Consider the following 27,219-nt stretch of genomic DNA (forward strand, 5'->3'; position numbering starts at 1 on the left):
AAGGGGCAGAAAGCCAGTATTTGTCAGTGTGTGCACTGGGGGTCTGAACACAGGTAGTGCTCTGTGACCGTGTTCACAGGGGTCATGGGGTGAGAGAAGAGACGAGGATCTGACTCCATGTTTCAGAAGGCTTGATTTATTATTTTATGATATATATTACATTAAAACTATACTAAAAGAATAGAAGAAAAGATTTCATCAGAAAGCTAGCTAAGAATAGAATAGTAAAGAATGATAACAAAGGCTTGTGGCTTGGACAGAGAATCCGAGCCAGCTGGCTGTGATTGGCCATTAATTAGAAACAACCACATAAGACCAATCACAGATGCACCTGTTGCATTCCACAGCAGCAGATAATCATTGTCTACATTTTGTTCCTGAGGCCTGTCAGCTTCTTAGAAGGAAAAATCCTAAAGAAAGGATTTTCCATAAAAGATGTCTGTGACAGTGCTCACTGTGTGCTCTGGGGCTCTGTCTAGTTAGAGCAGGGCACCCAAGATACCCAAGATCTATCTTGGGGTAGAACCCAAGTGGTTCTATCCTTATGTGACCACAAAAGCCAGGTATCCTGGCTTGGGTTCTATCCCAAAACACCCAAAATGTAAAAACCCCAGAACCACAGAGGCAATGTTCACACACAGCTGAATGTCCTGCAATGCGCTCAGGGCCTGCAGGAACCGGCTCTGCCCCAGCCATGTGCCTGCAGGTTGCCACCCAGCAGGATGCTAAATGGGCACAGCAGCGTGCTGGGGCCTGGGGGGCATTCCCAGGGCTTGCTCACATCCCAGGACACTGGGGGAGTGTTATCTGCTGTGACCAGAGTGGTTTCCCACACAAGGATGATTGCCACCACCCCGCGTTGTTGTATACACGGTGGCGGGCCGCTGTAATTAGCGCTCCCAGGCACACTGTGACCTTCTGGAACTTTTCCTGAGGCTTATGAAGCCTAAATTAGTTTCTGCTGTTTGAAAGCATGCCCAGGCTTAATCTCTGGGCCCTATTTATATTATAATTACTATATAATTCACATTTGCATTCACTTGACTCCTTTTCTTACTTAACAGCCGAGATTGGCTCTGGCTCCTCGAGCCCTTTGTGTGAGGTTCATGGGTCACAGATCCTGTGGGTGAAGGCAGGGTGGGGGATGCTCATTCTCACTCCCCCACATGCTGTACAACTGCACACAACAGCAGGCTGGCATGAAAAACCCCCTTTGGCACAAACAGAAGGTACCACCAGAGGTTTTTGTGCAGGAAAAGAGAGGATGGTATTCTTGGTTTGGGAGTTGGGTGAGAACTTCTTTTCTAACTCTTGTTAACAATACAGTTATGACTACAGTTTGAGACTAATTAAAGTGATGGCTTCAGTTATTTTTATAGTCTTAGATAAATTAAAATGGTGACTTTTGTGGATATTCCGGAACATTTTTTCTTCCTTTAAGCAGATCTCTCATTTATGTTATAAACAATTACACTCTAGTCTTATACATCTTTAATGTGTTGTAGACTCCCCATAAACACTCAGTGACATAAAAACAGGTGAAAAAGAACCCAAACTAATATGCATGAATATTTAACAAGAAAATGAATAGAAAATGTCTGTGATTTTCAGTGCCTGAAAAAATAATGTGGAATTAAAGAGAAACTCCTCTCCTCTTTGAAATGGCCCTATCCTGCAAAGCACTCTGTGTTCTTTGCTTTTAAATGTTTTCACCCTGTTTTCATTTTGACTCTTGCTTGTAAATATGAGCTGCCTGGCATTGCCCAGAGGAAGGTGATCTATCATCTGCTCCCAGCCAGGGCTCTTGTCACTTGGTCATTCTGCACATATAAAATTTTATCTGAGCTCCACTGGCAGGAGATAAATGACCATGACAACAGGCTTCCTCTGATGCTCCAAATAATGAAGCCTCACAAATCAGGCAGAAGCCTCCTGCATGTCAAGACCAGGGTGCATGTGCGTTATTTCAAGCTATATGAGCAACCTTGGATGAACTCATTATTCTGCACTGGGTAGTACAGATGTTACCATCCCACAAGATTTAATGTTTCCTCTGAGGAAAACTGCTTCTTTCACCTTGGTTGCCAGCTGGACCAGCTGTAAGGTTTATTGCTGGCTTTTGTTTGCTGTTTGCATGGTAGTTGCTAAGCCCTTTATTAATGCAATCAGTACATTAAAGGTGTATTAAAACCTGAGAACTCATGAGAGGAAAACAGCTTAATAACCAGACAATGTGAAGCAATGGTATTGATGGGTTGTAGGTGGTGTTTTTTAAGTTAATATCCAGCACCAGTTGTTACTTAATTAGCTAGGAAGCCATTATTTTGTTGCAAGAGAATTTTACTTTTGGAAAAGAATAAATTAAGATTATTTAAATCAATTTATACTAGGTTTTTAATGAAATAAACAGAAAATATTAAATGGGGTTTTATTCAGTCTATTAATGAGGTGTAAATGGCACTGAGACAGAGTAATTTCTTTCATGCAGAAATTATAAGGAATTATCTTTTTTCCCTTGAATATCATAGAATCAGGGGATGGTTTGGATTGGAAGGGACGAGCATGTGCTAATCCAATAAGAAACCTAGATTTTAAAAATAGGGACAAGTGCAAACTTTTTGTTTCATCTCTTTCCAGAGTTTGCAGAAGCCTGGATTAAAACTGACTTGAAAGAGGTTAAACTGAGGTATTCAAATAGAACAGAAACTGGAAAAAAGAGGGAGTTGAGTGTGGGGATTTTTCTGTTCAGATTCCATAGCTTGGACCAGCATACTGGTCAAAGTAGCCTGGGATTTTGGGAAGTCAGGTACCCCCATGTGGACTGGAGTTTTTCCCTCCTCCCTCTGGTACTTGCAGCTCCAGTAGGGCACTGTCAGGCTCATGAGCTCTGCAAAAAAATTCTCCTAATCTATCTCCTTTTCACAGCTGATCTTGTCACTACAGTGACACCTGCTCCATGCCCTGGAGTTTGCATGTTTGCCATGTTCCTCTTTGGATCCATCCACGTGCATTATTGCATTATGCTTCTGAAAACCTTATCCAAAGCCTCATGGAAGGGAGGAAATGCTCAGGAAACACTCAGTGTGACACCTCATTGGCTGATATTAATTAAGAAGGAGAAGAGGGAGATTAGTGAAAGAGTTGTGAGCAAAGGTTAAGTGCCAGCAAAAGGAAGTGGATTATGATGAAGAGAAGTAAGAGGAAAATTAGAGATCAGCAGCAGGGCTCATTAGGAGCTGGTGTGGGAAATGACCTTACCCAGATTGGTCCCTGGCAGCCTGGGAGCCCAAAGCTGGATGAAGCTGGTGGAATTTAAGACAAAAAGCTGATAAGCATCATCAGAAGGCAGAGATAAATACTAGAGAGGCTGGATGTCTTGCAGGGCTGGATTGGGAGAAATAAATAATAGAAAGAGAAAAATTTAGACACATGGTGACTCAGGGCAAGAATTTTTCATGTATGTTTGAAGCTCAAAAGTTACAAATGCCTCAGCAGAGAAGATGGTGCCTGGGCACACAAGGCTGACCACTGGATGTCTGCAAACTGCCTGCCTGCTGTGGGGTCATGGAAAAGATGAATGCTCTTTTAGGATGGATCAGGCAAGGAATTTTCCATAGAATGAGCAAGTAGCAGTTTCACTATAAAAACCAATTAGGACATCCTCAACAGCAGGGATGATCTGCAGTTCTGGTCATTTCTATTCAGGAAGGAGGAACTGAATGTAAAACACCTTTGCATCAAAGACTAAGATGAAAAGCAACTTTGTCCTACAAAAGGGAGTTAAAATAGTCTAGTTTATCTGACAGGATGAGGGCTTTTGGGGACACATGACTGCTCTGACTAAAATAGAAATATTCATGATTAGTAGAAAACAGATTATTGGAACAACCCCAAAAACGTGTAAACAGGAGTGACAGCCAGTACATCTTCAAGCTGGAAGCAACTTCTCCCAGAAGAGCAAGACACCAGCAGGAATTACATCAACAAACCCAATTATATTTAGAGGGGTTTTGTCAATATTTTGTAACACAAAATTTCCTGAAGCAGCAAGGGAGGATCTTCTCAGACCCAGAGGCTCTGTGACCTTCAGTGTCCATAGGACAGAGAGTGGGATGGGCTGCTCAGTGCCAGCCCAGCTTCCCAATGCTGTTTGCAGGCACCTCTCAAAATCCCATGGACCTGACCATGTTTATTCATTCCAGCAACCTTCTGAAGAACCCATCAGGTCTGTTCTGGGTAGTGGGATTAAGACCAAATCTCTTGTTCATTTTCCCTCTAGTCACTGCTAACTGATGCTGCCTGAGAGCACCCAGATTTATTTCTGCTCCACACAAAGTGAGCATGAAATTTATTACCAGTATCACACAGGGCAGAGACAAGCAGCACCATCAGAGTGGTTGCCTGAGAACAAGCCAGGATTGATTATTTTACAAGACAAGTTACATTTGAGGAAGTGAAGATTTGATTAAAAAATTAAATGCCTTGGGGAGGGTGAATAGCAGCATAAATCTGTTTGATGTTTATGTCAGCAAGGTTGCCAAAGCAAACAGCACAAACATCTGTCCACAGCATCAGCTGGAAAATGCTGCAAATTGGGGAAATCTTTTAATTGTGAGCAGTGGTTCATGGAACTCCCCATGTCTTTATTTATTAGGCTGATAACATCACCCCAACATATGAACTTTATGCAGCACATATAAATAATTCATGGATTAGCAAATAAAGAGATCTGGAATCTGTACACAGAGATGGCTGTTGCCAATTATCTCACTTGTGCAGAGCCAGACCCTTTCAGCTCCCATCCCTTGCAGCTGCTCTTTTAAATCATTCATCAGTGCTTAAGAGATATGCTGGTGGCATTGGCAGAGAGTATTTGAATTTTCATTGTTTACACACTGTGAATTTAGCTTCTGGTCTGAAATTATCTGCAACATTGAAGCCTTTGAGAATATAGATGAGAAGAATAAGACAATTCCTCTTTTTATCCTTTTTAAACACGTCTATAATTTTGATTAACTTTTCTTCAATTTTATTTCATATTCTTTCTATAATCACTACTTTAATTTTAAAGTTATAATTAAAGATATAATTAAAGATATAATTCCCTATGCTGTTCAGATCATGAAGATGTCAGGAATACTCCGGAAGATAAAAAGTATTACAAAACAAGTGTCTGGTAAATATTTTCTTCAAGGTTGTAAGATGATTTTCCATTTTTAATTTAGAAATCTATACCTTACCTTATATCTTGAGTTGCTTCTTTCTATTCATGTTTAAGCAAAACTCTCTTAGAAATAATAATAAAAAATCCTTCAAAAATTTATAAAAAACCCTGGCCAGTGCTTTTTCTTACCAAATTACTGAGGCACTGAGTTTCTGTGCCCATTCAGATCATGATGGGTAGCCCTTCCTGGGTGATAAATTCGCCTGTTGTCATTACAGCAATATAGCTCAATTTACTCCTTGCATGGATAATTACAGTGATGGTTTTAAAGTCAAAGGCCTTATGATAAACCCAGACTTTCAGCTGTATTAATTGAAAATCTAATTGATGTAACTAGAGTCTTGTGCAGCATTATTAACCATGCAGCTATCTGTGATGTACAGAGTGTGATGGACATAGAAGTTCTGTCAATAGATTTGCTCCTTTCTCTTAAGCTGTAAATAAAGAAACATCATTCAAACTTCTGTCAGGATGCTGGAGCTGGCTGGTACAATGCTGGAGGCAGGAGAGGGGAGTGGAGCCTGCAATGACATTCAAGCACAGCCCATCCCACTCACACAGGATGCAGAGAGGGACAGCAGGAGCCTATGTGGTGACACCTCTAAAAATTTTGGTGGAGGTGTCAGGGAACATCAGTGCCAGGGCCCACACCTTGGGGAGTGTCACAGCCCTACTTGTAGCCACCCCTCTGGGGCAAGAAATCCGGCAGCATCATCTTCACCACGGCGTGCAGAAAGTGCCCTGCCCATGATTTTGGGGACAGTCATGGGGTTATAAGGTGTGAGCTGGGTCTCTCTTACCTTTGCGAATCAGGGCAATGCAGCTCAGTGTCAGGATCTTTAGCTGGTCACAGTGACCCAGAGAAATATTAGAAAGTCTCCTTTCCCAGCCCGGTGCTTGAAGAAGGAGTCAGAGCTCTTCATTTCTCCATCTCGAGGTTGTTTGTTGTTCCTTAGCTATAAAACACTTTCTCCAGCCCTGCCAAGGTCCATCCAGCAGGACAGTCCAGGCACTCTACCTGCCCCTAGGGTGGTGTTATCTCTTTATACTAAAAACTACTTGTACAATGTTTACAATCACTTTCCAAAACCTATCACCCAAATCTACTTTTCCACCCTGTGGTAACTTCACTAATATTCTACCTAAACTGTTGTGGCTTGCTGATCTTCATATAAGGTTGGTAATTTGCTCCACAGGTCATAATCAAACCCACAGGTGTTTTGAGCTCTGTGCCAGGGTCTCTGAGACCCCTGGCAGGGGTCTTGGCCATCCTGGACAGCCAGAGGGATGTCCTTGGTCCTGACAGCTCAGTATCTGCTTTACTTTCTTAAAGTGGAGGGAGATCTTTGTGTTTTATGCTTCAAGGAGCGCCAGTGAGTTTTACCCTTCAAGGATCCCAGCACTCCCATGCTCTCAGGACCCCTGTGAGCAAGAGGCAGAGCAGTCACAAGGTTCCTGAGGAGGGCAGGAGGACACAGGGGGATGGATCATCAGTGCAGACCAAAGAGCAGAAGCAGCAGAAAGTGCTGGGGCTCAGGAGTCCCCATCAAAGCCCCTCTGGATGGGCTCTGGAGGAAGGAGACAGAGCAGGGGATGTCCTCACCCTGCTTCTGTCAGCTCCCAGCAGCTCATTGAACAAATTAGGTTTCCCTCTCAGATCCACACATGACAGTGGATGGCATTTAGCAGATGGCATGTATAATGGGACTGTCACACCAACACAGGTTTAAAAATAAAGCTGGGGAGGCAGTTAATGAATATACAATTCTCCTTTCAAGGAATTCTTTCTGTCCCTGTCAGGCATTAGGCACTCAGCTTGTGAGTGCTGAAAGACTTCTGATGTGTGTGCATTAAAAGATACAGTTTAGCATGTAACTGTGTTGTTTTACTTTAAAAACCTCAATTGAAATAAGCAATTTATGTCATTCCTAAAAAAAAATTGACTTTTTCTTCTTGATGACTTTCAGCCTGCTCACAAGTTAAGTGCATTCTCTAGCTGGAGTGTTATCACTGAGAATATTTAATATTAAGACTAATCCTTTTCACAGAGATGATTCTACTCTGTAGTTTTCTGTCTTTATTATTTTAGCTTGCTTTTTAAAAAACAAAAATCAGGCAATTTAAAAATCTACTTTTCCAAAAACACTTGTTAATTTTTAATTACTTTTTTAAATTTCATATTATCTCAAACTGAATATCTTTATATAGGACTTTGCTTAAGAACATTGATTTGGGGAGATGGCACAGTAACAGTAGCAGTAGTTAGTAGAGAGACTAACACAATATATATAATACATGTAACTTCCTAAACTACACACTAGAATTTCTCTTTATTTAATAGTTTCTCACCGTAGCTCTTTCAGTGCCAAAAACAAAAAAGGAAAAATACAATAGAAAATAAAAGGATTATATGCATTGTATTTCTCTCTTTATCCCCTTCTTTTTGTTGGCATTTTGGTGTTAATTAAAGGACTGCTCTAGCACCAACTGAAGCCATTTGGGAGGATTCCTTTTCTTTTCAGTGATGATTTTATCATTCTCATGTTTATTAGGTTTCACTGTTTTTCCAGCAGTCTGGCTTCTGGGACTGCAGGGAAAAAGCAGGGCAGATGTACAAATATATATGGTCATTATATCAATGTATATCAGTAGGAGAAAGGTAAATTCAGCTAAATCCTTTTGAGCAAACCTGTTTTCCTTAGTGCATTATAATTCACCTTCCTGCATTCTAAAAGATGGTGCTAACAAAAGAGTTGGTTTGTCACAGGAGGAGATTCTTGATTTAAAGGAAATAAAATCAGGTTGCCATATTAGTCAGGTTAATTATAAATAAAATCATTTTCTGCATTTTCTCTGTATAGGTAAAATCTGGATGAAACACTGCCTGCAATGGGATGCGGCAGCACAGGGAAAACCACTGACACAATTACAGCACCTTAAAGCTTTTCTTGCTCTCAAGAACTTATTTCATGCACCAAAGCAATGTGAATGGCTCACAGGAACCTGCTTTTGTTGCCATTTGTGTGAACACTCCCAGTTACAGCATTTCAGAGGAATGTTCTCAGCCAGCCCTACACAAATTGCCATTGCACAAGTGATGATCCCACAGGATTTGGGATTTGTAGGTTGAACAGCTTCAGAAGGCAACCTAAAAGGCTTGAAATCTCAGGGAATATCATCTCTTAAAGCTGTCTTACTTTCAAAGCTTAAAGAACGTTGGGTTTTTGATATTCAGTGTTCAGCTTTGGATGCCTCACAACAAGAAAGACATTGAGGTGCTGGGACCTGTCCAGGGAAGGGCAACAGAGGTGGGGAAGGGTCTGGAGCACAGGTCCTGTGAGGAGCAGCTGAGGGAGCTGGGGGTGTTTAGGAGAGGAAGAAACTCACAGAGATCTTATCACTCTAAATCTCCTGAAAGGAGGGCGCAGCCAGGGAGGTTGATCTCTCCTCCCAAAGAATAGTGATAGTGCAAGAGGAACTGGCCTCAAGTTTCACCAGAGGAGGTTTAGATTGGATATTAGGAAAAATTGCTATTCCAAAAGATTTCCCAAACATTGGAACAGGCCAGGGAATTGACAGAGCCACCACTCCTGGAGGTATTTAAAAGACAAGTAAATGTGGCACTGAGGGACATGGTTTAGTGGGCTTGGCAGTGCTGGGTTAATGGTTGGACTCAATCATCTCAGAGGTGTTTTCCTACCTAGGTGATTCCATGGGTCTCTGGTTCTGTGATCTTCCCACAAGCACAGCATGGGAACCTCCTGGCCCTGCTGCTGGGATCTCTGCTGGGCACACACACTTTCCCCCAGCTGCTCACACCTGCTGCTGTTGTACCACGTGCTGTTGTACGTTACATTGTGGGGAAAGGGGAGGATAGTGAGATATCCACTGTCTCTGGGGTGCAGAATTCACTGTTTCATCACTGCAGGGCCACTTTCACCATCCTGAGCAGTATTGTCAGACCCACAAACAGGCATGGGAGCAACATGTGAGTGTCTGTCCTGGGTCAGCCCACCTTGGCCCAGTGTCCTGTGTCCAAGAGCAGTCACCAAATGACAACGGAAATAAGAGAGAAGCTGACAACCATAATATGAGTTGATCTCATGTACCATCCCATTTTTCTATCAATCACTCACCTGATGGTTTTCTGAACAAGAAGGTGTTCAGAAAGACACCTCAATGTCTTTCTTGTTGTGAGCCCAGATCACTGTGCTAAGGACTAAAGCACCCTGCAGCATCCTGTGGTTAAAACTGAGGCATCCTGAGTGCTGCAGCATCCTGTGGCAGGGAATTGTGTGGTTCACTCTTGTACACTGCATAGTAATGATAATCCTCTTTGTATAACACTGACTGATTTCAATACCCAAATGTTGCATTTTAAGAAAGAATATGTGGCCCTTTTTAGTGTGAGACCCAAGCTGGTGTTTAATTCATTAAGAGAAAATAATATGCAAAACAGCAATATTTATCCATAGCATACAAAATGTAAATGCTTTGTGCTGTGATGTTTGGGTGTCATTAGAATAATTTTAAAGGCAAGTGATTTAATTGTGTTTGTGCTAATTATAATGTTTACAAATTAGGGAAAGATGCATTTAGTGGTCTGTTGGGAAAGAGCTTTGAAACCTCACATGTCTTTGAGTCTACAGTACTGTCATCTAGTCATAAACTCTTTCTAACACCAGTGTGATTTGCTTTTTAGATTACTCTTGCATGAAAAGCGAGTCCCAAGAGCCTTCAGCTCCATGGAATTCAAACCCAGGTTCACGTGTGTGTGTGTGTGTGTGTTTTGACAGAAATTTAACCAAGTTCTTTTCTCTTCCTTTCACAGGTCCCCGTGTCCCGATGGTGACGGTTCACAACACAACAGATGCACAGAGTAAGGATGGGCTTGAGCTTTGCAACTCTTCAGAGAAAAGCAACCAGGCAGGACACTGAGATGTGGCTGCTCTTTGCTAAACTCACACTCCTGGGGACCCCAGACTCTGCCTAAATGCAAGTTTAGGGGGACTTGCAGAGCTGTTGTACTGCCATCACAACAGCTGCTGTTTGGGGTGAAAAGACTGGTTGGAGCATGTTTATTCTCTGTCTCAAAAAATGCACAATTCAAATCTCTCTTTTTGTTAGTCTTCCTCTGATTTTGTTTTGCATCCCATATATAAGAAATAAGATAAGATAAATATAAGAAATATTTAGTCTAATCTCTGGTTTTAATAAAATCACTCTGACATGAATTATCAAAGATAATGCAGAGGAGGGAGCCCCACAAGTGGTGCCTCTGCCTGGTTCCCAGATCTGTCCATGGAGATTGTAGCACTTATTGTTTGGTAAAGCTTTGTCATGCTAATGATTTGCATCTACATCAGTGCAAAGCTGGAATTATTCCAAAAACAGGTTTCATCCCTCAAAATACTTGGCACTCTCTATAACCATTAGCAGACTGGCAATGCAGAGTCCAAAAATCCATGGAGATTCTGGGGTTCCACTCTGACAGAGTGTGGCATTGTCTCACGTGAAACTTGATTTATCTGCTCCCATCATTTTGATGGGAGAACATCATCTTTCATTTTAACAAAGAATTTAACCCAGCCTTAACTGCAGTTAAGGACTTCAGGCCCTGATTTTACCCAAATATTAAGCAACACCTTTAGTTTATTTCTATCTGCTTTATACACAGTCAATACCAGTTTATCAAGTAAAAGTTTTACTTATCTGGATTTACAGCACCTCACTGCTCTTGTCTCAAAAGAAAAACAGAATGAGCAAACCAAGAAATTTGGTTTATATACTAAAGATTTACTGTGAAATGCTGACCTGCTTCATTTCCCACTGAAGGCAGTGAGAGTCACAGGAAAGGCTTTTGGCAAAAGGGACTGTCAGGTCCTTCTTCATCCTAGCAGAGCCTGAGTTTGGCAGTGCCCTCTCCAAGGATAACCCCAGAGCAGCCCAGCTGATGCCCACAGGGCCCTTCAGACAGGAGAGTTTCTTCACCCTCTTGCAGCTCCAAAGTCAGTTTTTTTCTCCCCCACTTTAAATAAAACACCTGAATTTTACCGTAGACATGGAGGTGTCTGAGTGGCTCTACCAGCATGGGATAGGGCTCTCATGAGTGGTTTCATACCCTCCTGTACAGATTTATAAAATAGTTTTAGGTGAATAAAATGACAGAAAATATAAAACAGAAACAGTAAATGAAGGGCTTTAAAAACTAAACCAAAACACACCAGGACTAGTTTTATTTTGACAGATGCATATGAGTAGTATCTATTACACAGAGAACTCAGTCTACTCATGTGCAGAACACATCCTCTACTGAAATTCATGATTTTCTGCATACAATTACCATTCCCCTGATTATTTTCCTTTTTCCCCCTCACTTTTTTGCTTTTGAATAAAGGGCAACTGACAGTTGCATGTTACTGAATTTACTTATTTAATATGAACCCATTACTCTATAAAAGGGAGTCTGCCTCTGTATTCTGCAATAATCTGATAATAGTGAGTTGCACTGAATATTAGAGAATGCTTACATTTAATTAAGCAATGACCATTTGTACTCCACAGACTCAAGCTCCCTGTGGTCCTAAAGCAAAAAGGAAAGTCCTTTAGGAGATATGCCAATCTTTTTATTTCCTCCCCAGTCTTCCTGGCTTTCTGTGAATGTAATTATATGAACAAATAAAAGGGCTTGACTAAATTCCCCTACGTGGCAAGCCCCTTTCTGCTGATAAAGCTACTTGTGTGTGCCATAATTAAATGAGAATCTTAATATTTAACTAAACGTAATAGGCTGTTGCTCTGCTACTTTTGTGGGGGCTGTGGCTTTGATAAAGGGCCAGGCTTTGCAGAAGCAGGGTGAATAGTCACTGAAGCACTAACTACTGCTGAAAGATCTCTGAAATATATTAACTGGGAAGGGCAAGAGTTTGTCTGCCTGGCCAGTGAGAGCAGGATGAGCAGGTACCAGAATTGTTATTTGAGGAGCTCAAATAACAATTTATTTTTATAATGAATTTATATTACATTTTTATATATTACATTATATAACAATGAATTTATTTTACATATAAATTCATCAGAGTGTCTCAAAAGGGAAGTTGCAGTCAGGGACACACAAATGGGATGTGAAATCTCACCCTCCTTGGGTTCATTGGCAGAGATAATGCCCTGGATCCCCCTGGTTCACACCCAGACTGATGCCAGGGGAATGAGTCTAGTGCCTAGACCAGGATTCCCTCACCCCAGCCCTTGAATCCCCTCTCCATGGGGCTCAGAACCTTTACCCACACATTTCCCACCATGTAAGACACACAGCCTGAGGTGTCCCCTAAAGAGGAGCCCTTTCCCTGCCAGCTGGGAAGGATTTCTTCTTTCTGCTGCTGGAAGGGGCTGCTCTTTGTAGAAGAGGTTCAGCAGGTAGAGCACATGGCCAGGATGAGAGGATAAAAGTTAAATCCCAGGAAGGAGGAAGGAATCCTCTATATCAGACATGGAAGTACTTGGGTCAGACACACAAGCAAAATGTAAATTTTTTTAAACACTCCAAAAGTCAAGACTGCTGCAAAACCTGATGTTACAGGTTTGTATGGGCTTTGTCCACTCTCCTGCCCCCATGGCTTTCCCTCCCACGGATTTTATCTTGCGCAGCAGCACAACTTTGGCTGAAGCCCTCCATAGTCTCCTCCCCTTCCTATTTATTATCTATAATTTGGATACACCCTTGAGGACCTCTTCACTGGAGATCTATCTTGGCATGATGGGTGGATGTCTGACTGGGACCCATGGTAGTGTCCCAGGTCACCTCCCCATCTCCTGCAAATCAGCTGAATGTCTCTGATTTCAGGACTACAGCTTTTTGCCAATGCAGAACTTGGGAGGGGTTTCAAAGATTTAAGTGAATTAGACTTCTGTGAGGACTAGAAGGAAATCCATTTGTAAGGAAGCTTGTTTTGTATATATCAAGGTGACTATAAAATGCTAAAATGCATTTTCACAAACTCTGCCAATTTTTTTTGATCTTGTCTCGTTCTTCTTTCAGAAATTTTTGAGCTGGAGGTAAATGAAAATGTGCAGCTGGCTGTAAATGACAGGCAAATGCCTAAGGTAGAATACATGGAAATCAAGATAGATGATTACAGTAAGTAGCACCTTTCTTCTCACTTATTTTTCTCTTTCACCGCTGTAGCTGTGAAATGATACAGCCATCCTGACTAGACTGGCAGGAGGAAAAATGACTTTGACTCTCAATAAACTCACACAGTTTGCAAAGCACTCTCCTGGAATGTGCTACATAAGGAGGTTATTACAGAGGCAGAATTTGATGAGAACTCAGCTGAAGAAAGGCAAAATGATAGGGTTGGATTTTTTTTTACTCTTAAAACTTTCTCTGTGCCGAAAAAGCCACTCTGGGAAATGACACGTTGGGGTGCCCCATTGTTGGAAGCTTTTGCCCTGCGTGTGTGTGTGCCATTTGAAATGGGTTTGGAGTGGGATAATGTGTGTGCTTGCTGCCTACAGCTGTGGCTGCCTCTCAGTGCACAACCTGAGCTGCAGTGAATGAAGATGACTCTTGCATGACTGCCCTTTGGAGTCACTCAGGATTCTTTGAAAAAGCTATGATTTGGGGAGGTTAAAAAAAAAAAAAAAAAGAAAGAAAGAAAAAGAAAAAAGCTTTATGTCACCTGTAGTAAAGAAAGAAGAGACTTAGAGCAGTTTGCACCTGCAGCTGATGTTATTTCTACCACTTGTATAATCATTCTCCACATACATATATATATATATATACACATATATATACACACATATATATATATATATATATATATATCCCAAAGAGGGAGAGAAAAGCCTGGTGGCAAACAGCCAAAATATAAGCCTGTCTCTGTAGTTGTACCTGAAACAACCTAAAAAAAAAAAAAAACCTCCTCTGGCTGTAGGCAGATACCTTCCCCATATGGGGAAAATCCACATACTCAGAGATGCACAAAGACTCCCCAAAATCCCAGCCTGCATGTATGGTGGCGACTCTAGAACAAAACCCCAAAGACTCTGGGTTCAAAGTGTGGCCCATAATGTTTCCCATGCCAGAAGGAGTGTATTTCTGAGGCCACAGGATTGGAGTGAAAGCAAGCAAGCTGTGCTGGGGGCAGGTTACTGATTGCAGCCATTTCCAGAAGTTATAAAATGTGAAACAAAGGCTGGGAGATGGGCTGCCATTTGAAAAGGGTAACAATGGCCCTAAAATGTTCTGTTTGCCACATGGGCATAAGGAACATAAACCAGTGCATAAAATAACAGGAACAGACATGCAATTCCAAGTTTTATGGACAGGAAAGGATGGATAAAGAACCCACATTTCCCCCATGAGCCAGCTCATGTGAGACTGGCAGTTTATTAGGGATAACTCAGCTTGATACTAAATTTTTTAAATACAGGCCTTATTGCAATTCTTCTCATTTAACCAAAAATATACTTGTGTGTATATAAATATAATAAATACAAACTGGCCATTCTGCTGTGCCATCCCTGTGTTTCCAAAGCTTTGGGCTGAGCAGCCTTGGGAGCACTGCATGTAGCACTTTGTAATATTTAAAGTCAATCCATGGCCTTTTTGGCTGTCCCTGGGCCATTGATCCAATTTGCAGCTATTAGCATTCAGATGGAATAACTAATTAGGCAGAGTGTCAGGACACGATTGCAAAGCAAACCACTTAAACCGTGCTGCTAATCTGTGTATTAATCTACTGAAAATGCTCCTAATACCAATTTAATTGCTGAGCCTTTGCTAATCTAGATTGTAGTTAACATTTCAAAAATGAATGTGCCGTTGTTGATGCAGAGAGGGTTTTTATGGAGGCAGTTTTGTCTACTGATACAAAGCCACAGAAATGACATTCAGTTATAAGAAGCTTTAGTGATCACACCTCTCCTTTACATTGGTTCTGTACCAGTATAACTTGGGCTTCAGCACCTTTGCCTCCCAAAATTTAACCCTTTGGAAGTTAGGATTCTCCCTCTGTCCTCACACCATTATAGCAAAATAATTCTATTTCTCCCCCAGCCACCATACTTAATTGGGTTTTAAATTACCATTTTCATTGCCAATTTTCCTCCCTCTCTGCTGCCCAGAAATATTGATTTCTGTCTGCGTCACTCATCCAGCTGCCAAAAAAGGAAAATTGTAGCTATTGACAGATGTTAATTGAACGCTGTAAAATTGATGCATGACTGAGCAGCTCGCACTGTACTCCCCATTTACATTTCTTGTCACCTCAGCTATCACAATGTGGGTCTTTTCTCTGGCAACATCTGTGTTTCTAAAGTGATATTCACCACAGCCTCTGAAGAAATCCCATTTTGCTCCTACTTATCTGTGGCCAGAACACCAGAAAAATCTCTTGGAATCATGTCAGCATTCCCATATCGAAGATATGTTGTTAATTGTTCTTTTTTTTTTTTTTTTTTTTTTTTGCTTAGGATTACCAATGCAGATCTTAAAGCCAGCAACCTTTGCAGACACCGCTCACTACCCCTTGCTTTTGGTTGTGTAAGTTCTCTCTTGTCCTTTCTGTTCACTTTATCAGGGCAGCTTGGAAACCTTGGTTATGATCAGAAACCTCTAAGATATTGTTTTGTACAAGGAATGCCAGAGTCCATCACACTGTTTCCTACCCCATCTCACTTCACAGCTGGGAGAGGCCAGATGTACATCCCTTCTTTCCCAGGTTTGAGCCAAGGTTTTCAGCTCTCAGGAGGGCTTCCTGTTGAAATCCTGCAGAGCAAATTTGGGATTTTGTGAAGGCATTTCATGCACACTTCAATCACTTGTGGGGCATAAATGGGAGGAGGAGGAATGCAAGATGAATTTTGGCTTCCTGTCCCAGTACTTAGGGCACCCACCTTGTGATTAACAGGTAATTTTAGAGTGGAATTCAATCAGCCTTACTAGAGCTTAAATTTTAGGTGCCCTCATGCAGAAATCATTCTCCTTTAAGTGCTGGTGTTTGCTGAAGTGACAGCAAAGAGAGAGCTGGAAACCTTTGAATATCTCTACAAAGATAGCATTTATATTAAATAGGAAGGTTTTCCTCCTGGCAGGCAGAGCAGATGGGTATTTCTTTATGCAACATTTAGTAACAATAATGCACATTACTGAGTGGGGTTTTTCGGCAATTTGGAAAGAAACTGCGGGAGGGAATTGACTGACCTTGGAAGAACCCATTTGGCCCTGGCTGCATCCCAGTGCATCCCTTGCTGCCTGGCAGGGAACACCCCATGAGAGAAAAGCCTCATGCAGGAGGGATGAATGCCTGGTGAATGCCTGTGCCACCCTGCACAACTCTCCATGAAGGACAAAGCCACTGCAGGGAGCGTGTCATTGCATCATAGAATTACTGCAGAGAAAACCTGCTTCATTTCCAATGTGCTCCAGGAAGATTGGCTCTCATCAGGCACCCAGCACTTGATTAGGCTGCCCCTGGAGCTGGGTGGGCCAGGGTCTCGCTTGGATAAATGTAAATGACTGGAGACACATGTGCATTGAGTTCTTGCAGTGAAGTGCCTGATGTCTCTTAGAACCCCAAAAATGACAAAAAAAAAAAAAGCAGATAAAAATGCCAGTGGCTCTACAGTAATCTCAGCCTAAAATTATTACTTAAAGTCATCATCATCATCATCATCCCTTGTTTTTTCTGAGCTGCCTGGCTGAAGTAGGGTCTGTATTTCTCAAGATGGTTCCCCTGTGCAGGATCAGACCCTAAGCAAAAGGGTGAAGAGGAGATCTTGCTCACTCCTTTCCCCTTCTCAATTTTGAGCCAAACTGGGCATTATTAATCTGTTTTTTATAACTTCAGAAGAGTCCTTTCCCTCTGTAGTTGTGTGAGGCAGTGATGACAGAACCACTTCAGCAGAAATTAAAAAAGAGCTTTGGGGAACGTAGAAAACAGATATACATTAGAGCAGAAATAATAAAGGCAAAACTCAACTGACACCTGGTTACTCGCAGGAGGAATCCTGACCAGTTAGAGATGTGCTTGCTGGTATGGTTCAAACCTCAGCTTGGGGGCTGCTGTGCACAGAGGGAGGCAGAAACCAACCCACAGCTTTCACCCAGCCTCAAAACCCACCCCACACAATCATCCTCCTGCACACCATTGTGAGACACAACCGCTCACTTTGAAAATATAAAAAGGTTTATTAAACCTCAACAAAAATACAACAAAGAACTACATAAGGAAAAAGCTGCAGTGGTGGGAACTGCCATCGTGGCCAGTACATCTTCAAGATGGATGCTCAGTCTTTTATACCCCTTGGGGTTGCATCAGCCAGCCCTGGCCCTTCCCAAGGTCTGTCAGTCAGCTCTTTGCCATTTTTTGGTGGAGACTGCTTTCTTGTAACTGGATTGGAGGTCAGGTGTTGCCATGCCTCACCCCCTAAGCACCCCCAAGCTTTTCCATTCCCAGCTGCCCCATGCAAGGGACACCTGTACAGCTTCTTTGTACCTGTCCTGGACAGCCCAGGCTGTGGGATGGCAACGATACAGGGGGGAAAGGGAACTGTGGGGAAAACAGAGGACATCTAAACTACAATAACATAACTTTGTTACAAATGGTGTTCAATTTGTGGTAAATTAGGGCTGAGTTGAGAATTGTTGTTTTGGGGTGGGTTGATGAATATTTGCTGTGGGTCCTGGGGAGGGACATCTAAGGTTTGGTGGGAGCGATGGTCAAAGGGGTAGGGGGTTATTGGACTTGACCAATCATTCAAAGCGCTGAGGAAATGATTGGTCCAGAATGAATATCGATAAGGACCATGAGAACGCCGGAAACTGACCAATCAACGAGTGGATCCAAAACCCACCAATACTGGACCTGAGAGGGGTTATAAAATGAGGGTTTCCGTTGAGTTTGGGGTTCTTCTCCTTTTGATGGGCTTACTTTTTGGGGGGAACTCAGCGTGTTTGGGACACGTTATTTTTGGGTTGTTGTGTGGGAGTTTGAGCTTATCTCAAACTCTCTGTCCCCTGTAATTGGTTTTAATAAATCAGCACCTTTTTCTTCTCAAAGTCTGCCCTTGTTTAATTTTATAACAACTATACATCACTAAAGATTTTCTTAATAGTCACAAAATAGTTATCATTAAATTGCAAGAGCCAATCCTCTCCTTATCCATCTACAATGCCTGCAGCAACCCAGCATCACTTGCAGAGACTGGTGTCCCCTTCCAGAAACCTGTATTCCCTCACCCTGCCCCATGGGGATGTGGGTGCCCATCCACAGCAATCCCACAGCCCTGGGGAGGGCGTTGGGTGCTGTTACCTTTCCTTGACACCCATTTCTGTTCCAGGGATGGCACGCCTGGCAGCCAGATTGTCACGGAGAGGTTTGAGGTGACGTGGGAGAGCGTCATGGTCAGCTCGCACAGCGCCATCGTGCTCAAGTTCGACGGGCGCGGCAGCGGCTTCCAGGGCGCCAAGCTGCTGCACGAGGTCAAGAGGAGACTGGGCCTTCTGGAGGAGAAGGATCAGCTGGAAGCTGTCAGGTGAATGGCACTGTTATTGAAGGAATTTATTCATTCATTCATTGGGGTAATTGTTACCATTATGTTTTCTGGAAAAATATTCTTGCCCAGGATTCTTCTCCTGGGAAGCCTCAGAGAAAAAGGAAAACAATATTACCTCATTTGCTTCTCCTGTGTTTTGCTACTTTGGTTTAGATATTGTTTACCAACAATGTTTCATTGGTTTCGTGTGAATTGTTTTTACTTAATAACCAATCACCATCCAGCTGTGTCAGGGCTCTGAAGAAAGTCACGAGTTTTTCATTATTATCTTTTAGCCTTCTGTATGAATCCTTTCTCTGTTCTTTAGTATAGTTTTAGTGTAGTATTCTTTAATATAATGTAGTAACATAAAATAATAAATTAGCCTTCTAAGAACATGGAGTCAGATTCTCAATTCCTCCTCCATCTGGGGAACCCCGAAAATACCACAGACAATTAATCCAAGACTCATTAGTCCTGGTTGCTTTAATAATGTGTAGGGTAGAGCAAGGAGATGGGAGGGAGGGACAATGTTGTGCAATCACAACTGCATGTGAGAGGCAGCTCATGTCAACCAGAGGAGAGGGAGAAAACCAAGCCTTAAACAGAGCTAAATTAGAGCACACTTATCTGTATCACATGTTCAAAGCCTATTTATTTTTAGCTCTGTACAGTCACACAGCTACAAACAAGCAAGCTTGAATATCTGTTCCTACATTAATCTTTTGCTAGCCTGGTAGTTGGAAAAAAATCCGTCTTTAAATCCTTAAACTTTTTAAACAGAATAACCAAGGCAAAACCCTAAATGTCAAGTTCTGTCATATTGTTAGATTTATTCTGCACATAATCACATTAAAACCACTATCAGAGTATTGCAATAGCTGTGCAATGGCTTATTATGGCTTCCAGAGGTAGTGCAGGTTATTTGTTGCCATTGTTTGGTCAAATCCAACACATGAGGTTACAAGATTAAATCAGAGAGATCCATGTGAAAGCAGCTTGGCGTGATTTAGATTGTCTGTGTCAAGGGGAAAGGGCTTTAAACTGAAAAGGGATAAGTTTAGATTAGATATTGGAAAGAAATTCTTAATTGAGAGGATGTGAGAACTGGCACAGGTTGCCCAGAAAAGCTGTGGGTGCCCCATCCCTGGAAGTGTCCAAGGCCAGGTTGGATGGGGCTTGGAGCATCCTGGGATAGTGGAAGGTGTCCCTGCCCATGGCAGAGAAGTTAGAACTGGATGAGCTTTAAGGTCTCTTTCAGCTCAAACCATTCTATGAATTTTTTCTGGGGCTAGTTTGATTTAAAGCTGATTAAAGTTACTCTAAGTTTTGCTCTTAAAGAGAAAAATAATTTTAACCCATTGCTTTTCCTCTCTCATGTTCTAGGACAATGCTGGAGGAGCATTTCATTGACAAAACGAGAGTCGGTGTGTTTGGGAAGGTAATGCTGTGACATTGCTCCTCTGTGCTGTCCCAGCTGCCTGATATGGCTAAACAGCTGAGTTAACCCTGACTTATTGAATATCTCAGTGGTGACTTTTTTATTATTATTTATGTTTGGGATAGACTGCACCTTGCTCAGTGATGTTAAAGGTGGAGGCTTTCATTTCACCAATGTACTCATCAATGACTTCTTTTAAATTAACTTCCAAGTGCAAAAAGTGACTGTTGCACAGAAAACATCATCAGATAGTTGGGTTTTTTTGTTTTTTTTTTTTTCCCATTGCAAACTTTCATTTTATATTCACCTTGTCTCCTAAAGCCTGTGGGAATGTGGGTACATCTAACTCATGTGTACAAAAACCCTGTGGATTTCTGAGGCTGATTTGCCACGTGTGCCTGGCTGGGAAACAGCCACTGTAAAGTACAAACAGTTTGAGATGAGAGTGGGACTGTGAGTATAAATTGTTTACTTGAGAGACAAGGGCTTGGAGTGGGCGAGGAGAGCTGCACGTAGAGCATCATCTCTGCAGGGAATTGTTAACAGGCTGGCAGCAGTCACTGAAATTGTGATGCTCATTTTAAGTAGAGAAAGTCTGTAAGAGAAAGCAAGCATTTTGGAGAGGTAACAGATCTGGTTAGAGCTACAGCCATAGAGTGAGATGAGAAAGGCCAGCGCTTGGGCACACAACCCTCCTGCCTCCAGGAGATGTCCCTTGGTTTGTGTTTCTCCAGAGCAAGGTGTTACAGGCTCTGTAATGGCCAAGCATTTGCTGCAAGGTCTCAGCTGCCCTTGTTTCTGAACCCAAAAGCAGCACTGCCTCCCAACAGGGTCACTGATACCCCTGTCCTGTTTCTGTTCCAGGATTATGGTGGTTACCTCAGCACTTACATGCTTCCAGCTGGTGAAGACAACCAGGTGTTCACCTGTGGAGCTGCTCTTTCCCCAGTGACAGACTTCAGACTATATGGTAAATCCCATTCCTCAGCCCACAGACCCCCCTGCTGACCACAAGTGATGTTTCTTCCCTATCCTTTAAAACTTGCCATTTTTCTTTCCCAAGATCTTGCTTATTTTATATTCTGTGTCTATTTAGGAGTAGCCATCCACCTTTTTTCCCCATTAAAGCAATTTAGCTGCACCAGTGGGACCAGCTATGGTAGTTAGAGCAATCAAATCACTTTATTAATAATTTTAAATAAAGGAGAATTGTCTTTAAACCCCTCTAGCCTTTTCCACCAACCACCCCCAGTGCCTTGAATCTGCTTCCTTCCTGCCTGAAGCGCCCACCCATGCAAGCTGAGGTCCAGTCTGCCTGGCCCATCCTGCCTCTGACCACAGCACTGCCCTGCACATGAGGGTCCTTTCTCTCAGGGACAGCAGTTCCCTTTGCACTTAGTGCCAGTGACAACCAGGGGGCTGCCCGGGAACTCAGTGGTGTTCAGCCAGACTTCAGGAGCTGTGCAGTCATCCCTGAGACCAAAGGGAACTTGCTCCATGCAGAAGGAGAAAGGGACACAACCTGATAGAGCTCTTCTATCTCAGTTGCATTAACAAAGAAAAAAAAAAAAGGTTTTTCTGATTTATTTAGAGACCAGAAGTCCATGGTGATGATGACAGACTGTGGTATCACCAATATCCTTAGTTCATTTTGAAAAACTTTTAGAAATTCGTCCTCTATAATTAAGGCCGTGTTAGAAAATAAGGTGGTTTTTAGCATTTACCGTATTTGACTCAAAAGCACCAGTGTATTCTTGACTGAAAGTGATATTTTCATTTTTTCTCTTCAAGCTTCAGCCTTTTCTGAAAGATACCTGGGCTTGCACGGGGTTGATAACAGAGCATACGAGGTAACTTCATGGACACTGCATTTCCCTGATAAAATGTGAACTGGGTCTGAACTCTCTTTCCATATGCTCTCCTTTGGGGAGGCAGCAAGGTTTTGCAAGAGGGACTCTCTAGTGGAGCTCTGAAGGTGTCCTTCAGTCTGCTTACTGCTTTTCTTGTCTTAATAGTAATCGTGGATGAAGTTTTTATTGATTAGCCCTGGTGTCTGCCTCTGTAAATTGGGTAAATGCAGTTTTAGAGATTGAAGGAGCTGAGTGACTCAAATGTGCCCAAGAGGACGCAGTGTCATGACCTCCAGGAAAGTTCTTGCCAATGATCTTGCCACTTTGATTCTCTCTGAGATAAACAAATTCAAGTGAAACTCAGCTTGACTTTCTCAAGCTTTGTGATATTTCAGATAGGCAGAACTCTGTGCCAGAACTGAGCAGGACATGGGAAAGGAAGCACAGAACCAGTTAATAAAGACATTGTTTAATACATGTGATGGGATCAGTTGGATCCTGTGCTGAAATTACTTGGAGGCAAAACCTGATAAAGAATAGTCACACAAGCAAAATTAATTATAGAGAAAATCTATTCAGCTTCCAAGCCTTGTGTCCAGCCAGAAGACATGAAGGTACCAAAGGTTCTCACAGAGAAAGCAAATACCACCCTCACAAGGGAAGATTCATCCTGGCTACCTAAACTCTGAGTTCATTTTCTCTCAAATTCTATATTAGTGCAAATGCTTTTTGTTCTTTTAGAAATTGTTTGTATTTATATTCCCTTGTGCATCTGAAAGACAGCTGAGGACAAAGGTGTTCTCAACAGTGGACACTTGAATTTCATATCAGATCATCCCCCAAGCTGCCAGAACTCATTGAGGTTGGCTTCCAAAACACACAAAGTCCCTCCAGATCCATGAAGTGTCCTTAGGCATAGGCACATGGGCACACTTTTTTTCAGAGTTTTTTGTTCACTTTGATATTTTTCCATGTATTCTACAGTTCAGGCTTTTATGGAACATTATCAGAAGAGAGGAGGATCTCTGAAATGTTCCTGCTGCAGACATTGCCCTGCCAGCACAGGGTGGGGGTTTATTTTACCTCTAGATTTATATAAGTAGCCAGGAGAATGTGGTGTGCTGGGGCCTGCCTGTTATCCTGGTGATAAAGCATTAAATGGAAATAAGCACTTCTATTGCCTCCATATAAATTGCTAATTCCTTACAAGTTTTTAATCTTATTGCAACCTTTACCTCCACAGATCAGCAAATTATCACACAGAGTCTCATTACTAAAAGACCAGACATTTTTGATCATTCATCCTACTGCTGATGGTAAGTTATTCCATCATTTGAGTTCATTATATGTTTGTGATAGCTTTGAATTTTGTTAATTAAATGTCTCTTTAATGATTGCAATCTGTTTTTACAGAAAAAATCCATTTTCAGCATACTACAGACCTTATCACACACCTAATTAGGGCAAAGGCTAATTACAGCTTGCAGGTACAGTATATGTTTCTTTTTTTTTTTTTCTATTTGAACAGTTATTTCCCTGTTTCAACTCAAGCTGCTGTTATGAAGCAAGGTTTGAAAAACCATTTGCAAACTCAGCCTGGCAGTAGAAGTAGCACCAGCATATCACATGTTTCTATTAGTTCCATGCTTATGTGGCATCAGAGTTTTGGTCTGGACTGTTGTAGAACAATTATTGAATTACAGTAAATTAGGTTGTGACAGACATTTCCCTAAGGAATTTATGCATGTTGACTTTCTTTGGGAACAACAGAACAAATTCAGGATGAATTTTGGGGAAACAGGGTTTTAAATCAACCAGAAAAGTTACAAAGATATATGTCACCTAAATCTGACATCCCACTGGGAATGGCACAGCTCCACTTTCCACCAAATTGTATCTCTTTTTTGCTGAATGGTCCATGTCTAAGCCATTAAATCTTTCAAAATGAACCTACCCTAGCATCCCTGCCTAGACAACCCATTATGATCTACATCAAGTTACCTGCTTCATTTTATTGAAAAGTTGAGTTTAAACAATTTAATTTCTGGCTTCACCATTTTTTTTTCAATTTATTTACTTCTCCAGCAATATTTATTATATTAAATTTTTTAACTAATGACATTTTTGCTTTAAAGCCCTCATTTTAGTCATTATAACCTAATGCCATTTCTCTCCAAAACTGAATGTTTTTTGGTTTACACAAGGAAAGTGTGGGCTGGTTCTTCTTAGACTGAACCCATTCAGAACAGAATTAAATGGAAAATCCTTCACCCCAGAAAGGTTCCTTGTGAAGGAAGATGCCAGTCTGCACTCAGAGCACTGTGGTGCCCAAATTACCCTGGGCTCATGAGCATCCATGGGAAGTCCCAGGATGCTGAGGAGATGCAAGGGGTTTGCAGCTCAAGCTGCAGGTGTGGGTGGTCTCCTGAGACTTTCACTCTAAAAGTTGTTTATTTACCTGTTTCTTTGCAGATTTACCCTGATCAAAGCCATTACTTCAGCAATGCAGCGTTTGAGCAGCACTTGTACCAGTCCATTGTCAACTTCTTTGTGGAGTGTTTCCAGGTTCCAGACAAGCTCCCACTGGCCCCGCTGAAAGAGGAGGAGGAGGATGATTAACCCTACTTGTCCGTGCTAAGCACAAGGCAGATCTCTCTGACAATATGCAACTGGATCATTTTCCTGAAGAAAGAGATGTTGTTAGCATGTATTTAAAAAAAAAAAAAAAAAAAAAAAAAAAAAACCAAAAAAAAAACCAAACTGAAAGCAGCTCCTCTGCTTTACTTGACGGCAACTCCTTCCTAAATGGAAGAACATTAAGCATGGTGAACTCAGCAGAAACTGCTGTCTGAAATAAATCCATCACAACCAACATCTTTTTCTTTGGTTGAGTTTTTCCTTTTTTTTCTTCCTTTTTTTTTTTTTGTTTGCCACAAAATGACTTCTAGAATGAAAATGGGAAGACGCTGAACTTGAAGGAACACCCCAAGAAACCACTTTGAGGACTGGAAGATTTGATGTCTCTTTGCAGTCAAGCAGTCAAGCAGTAGCAGTGAAATCCATCATCCACATTAAGGTTGCTATAGTTAGCATCACACTATGTCAGAACAAAAAATCTAATCTAATACATGGAGAAGATTATAGCACAATTATTTTGAAGGATACAGCTTCAATTCATGCACTTGCCTGCTCTTTTCCATCTCCAGGAGGTTTGTCATTGCTACAGGATACACAAACCCAGATGGGCAAAATATCACTACAGCTACACTGATCTTAAACCTCCCTGTAATTATTTGTTAATTCTGTATTGCTTTTACTTCTGTTGTTCATTGGGTCTCATGCTTACCTTATTAGCTTCTCAGCTTGTTCTGGATGGGGAAAAACATAAAATTAATTAACCAACTCACTTTAGACCTCAGGGGTCTAATGAGGCAATGGGACTTGAGCTACCCAGATATTAAAAGATCTATCGGAATAAAGCAAAGAAAAACTCACTCTTGAGTTCCCAAAATAGCTCTTGCCAGCAAGATTGAGTATTTTCTTTGGCAGCCTTGAGAAATATGCACATAAATAAACTAAATCAGCTTACATTGAGATATTTTTTATTGCGATGTAGAAAAATATGCGACAGTCATGATTATTCTTTCTCTTTCTTTAGAGTTAGAACAAATGGTTGGTAACCTACTAGGGAACAGCTAGGTGAGGCTGTGGTACAGGAATTTGTACCAGAGACCTCACACATCATCTTATAAAGCCATTTAAACAGAGACAATGTGCAGAGATTTACTGCACATGCTGTCTGTGGCTTAGTTTTATTCCAGGTCAATGATTAGCATATTCCAAACACATTTAATTGTCTCTTCTTTTCACACTGGTTTTGACAACCATAAAAGAAAAAAAAAAAAAAAAAAAAGGAGGATTTTTTTTGCTTTAAAAGGTCTAACTGTTCATTTGAGCAGTGGAAAGCAACTTTTAAAACTCCTTGTGAAAACATTAAGCTTTCAGAAAGGAATCCAACCTCCATCCACTTCCACGTGCTGCATCATAGGAATTTTGACAGTGTCGCTCCTTGTAAAATATTCTGACCAAATGTACAGCCAGTATTAATACTGTATATTTCATTTTGTTGTATATAAAGGAATGTAAGTCAGCTCTTTGTCAGATCCCCAATCCAATATTAGTCTTGTGTTCGACATGCATGCGGGAACACTTCTTTGCTGGTCAGGACTCCTTAGAAGCACTAGCTTGGAAATATAACAATTAATGTCATTTCTTTTCTTGTTTTAACAGCTTGAATGTCAATGCCAGTTCCTACTTTTTACATAGTACTGTGGGTAAACTCACATCCTGACAGCAATGATGATGTTTCCATTGTGTTCTTTAGTGTGTCTTTTTTCTTACCTTTATTTTAAGCTTTGAATGTTGGTTGTACTTTGACCATCATGAAAAAATATATTGATAAACCACAAGAATTACCTAGTTTGGTTGGGATTATCTCCTTTAATTTACAGTGCATCGACATTGTGTGAACAAGAACTACAGTGTAAATCTGCTTTATCTGGCAAAAAGCCAAATAGACCATGAGAATGCTGCGTGTCCAGATTTTGCTACGCTGAACAGGCTCGAGAGCCTGAAATGAACTTGAACTGAGAAACGTAAAAATCTGCTCTGTCCACAATCTTTTTGTAGAAAGAACTTTAGGATGTGGCATGGTAGTGTTTGTTCATTCATGGAATAAAACATTATTTTACCACCCTGGTTGCTACTGCTGTTATTTTGTGTTAAATTACTAAATTAGCATTAAGTTTCTGGAAGTGCTGTTTCTGGTTGAATTGAGCCCAAACTGGCACATGCTGATTTGCTGCTTTTGTCCCATCAGCTGACACCCACTAGACCAAACCAGATTTAGAAGAAGAGAAATTTAATCATTCAAAGCAAAACCAAGAAATGATTGAGGACGCTTACTCCAGTCTTTTTTTCCAGCAGATCAGGAAACAAGAAAATGGAGCACTGGGACAGGGAAGGACAGATTGCAACAGTACAAAATAGCTTTGTTGTTTATTTTGTTTAATTATCTAAATGCAACTATTATATTTTATTGTCCAAACAAATCAAGCTTGTACTCTCAGCTCCCTGGCATATCTGGATGCCATAATGTTCAATTG

The 27,219-nt window shown here is 41.4% G+C and overlaps 1 protein-coding gene across 5 annotated transcripts in view; it reads left to right on the forward strand.

Annotated features, from left to right (window-relative positions):
• The window catches only part of DPP6 (dipeptidyl peptidase like 6), a 572,065-nt gene extending 545,258 nt beyond the window's left edge, over positions 1–26,807 (forward strand). For all 5 annotated transcript variants that reach the window (XM_074550874.1, XM_074550925.1, XM_005480421.4 and 2 more), the window contains exons 17-26: positions 10,056–10,103; positions 13,263–13,361; positions 15,701–15,770; positions 18,569–18,763; positions 20,150–20,204; positions 21,069–21,174; positions 21,996–22,054; positions 23,298–23,370; positions 23,468–23,541; positions 24,527–26,807. In XM_074550874.1, coding sequence (XP_074406975.1) covers positions 10,056–10,103; positions 13,263–13,361; positions 15,701–15,770; positions 18,569–18,763; positions 20,150–20,204; positions 21,069–21,174; positions 21,996–22,054; positions 23,298–23,370; positions 23,468–23,541; positions 24,527–24,673 — 926 coding nt within the window. In that variant the 3' untranslated portion in view covers positions 24,674–26,807. The remainder of the gene's footprint in view (positions 1–10,055; positions 10,104–13,262; positions 13,362–15,700; positions 15,771–18,568; positions 18,764–20,149; positions 20,205–21,068; positions 21,175–21,995; positions 22,055–23,297; positions 23,371–23,467; positions 23,542–24,526) is intronic.
• The last annotated feature ends 412 nt before the right edge of the window (positions 26,808–27,219 follow it).

Source organism: Zonotrichia albicollis, chromosome 1, assembly GCF_047830755.1.
Source record: "Zonotrichia albicollis isolate bZonAlb1 chromosome 1, bZonAlb1.hap1, whole genome shotgun sequence".
Lineage (NCBI taxonomy): Eukaryota > Metazoa > Chordata > Aves > Passeriformes > Passerellidae > Zonotrichia > Zonotrichia albicollis.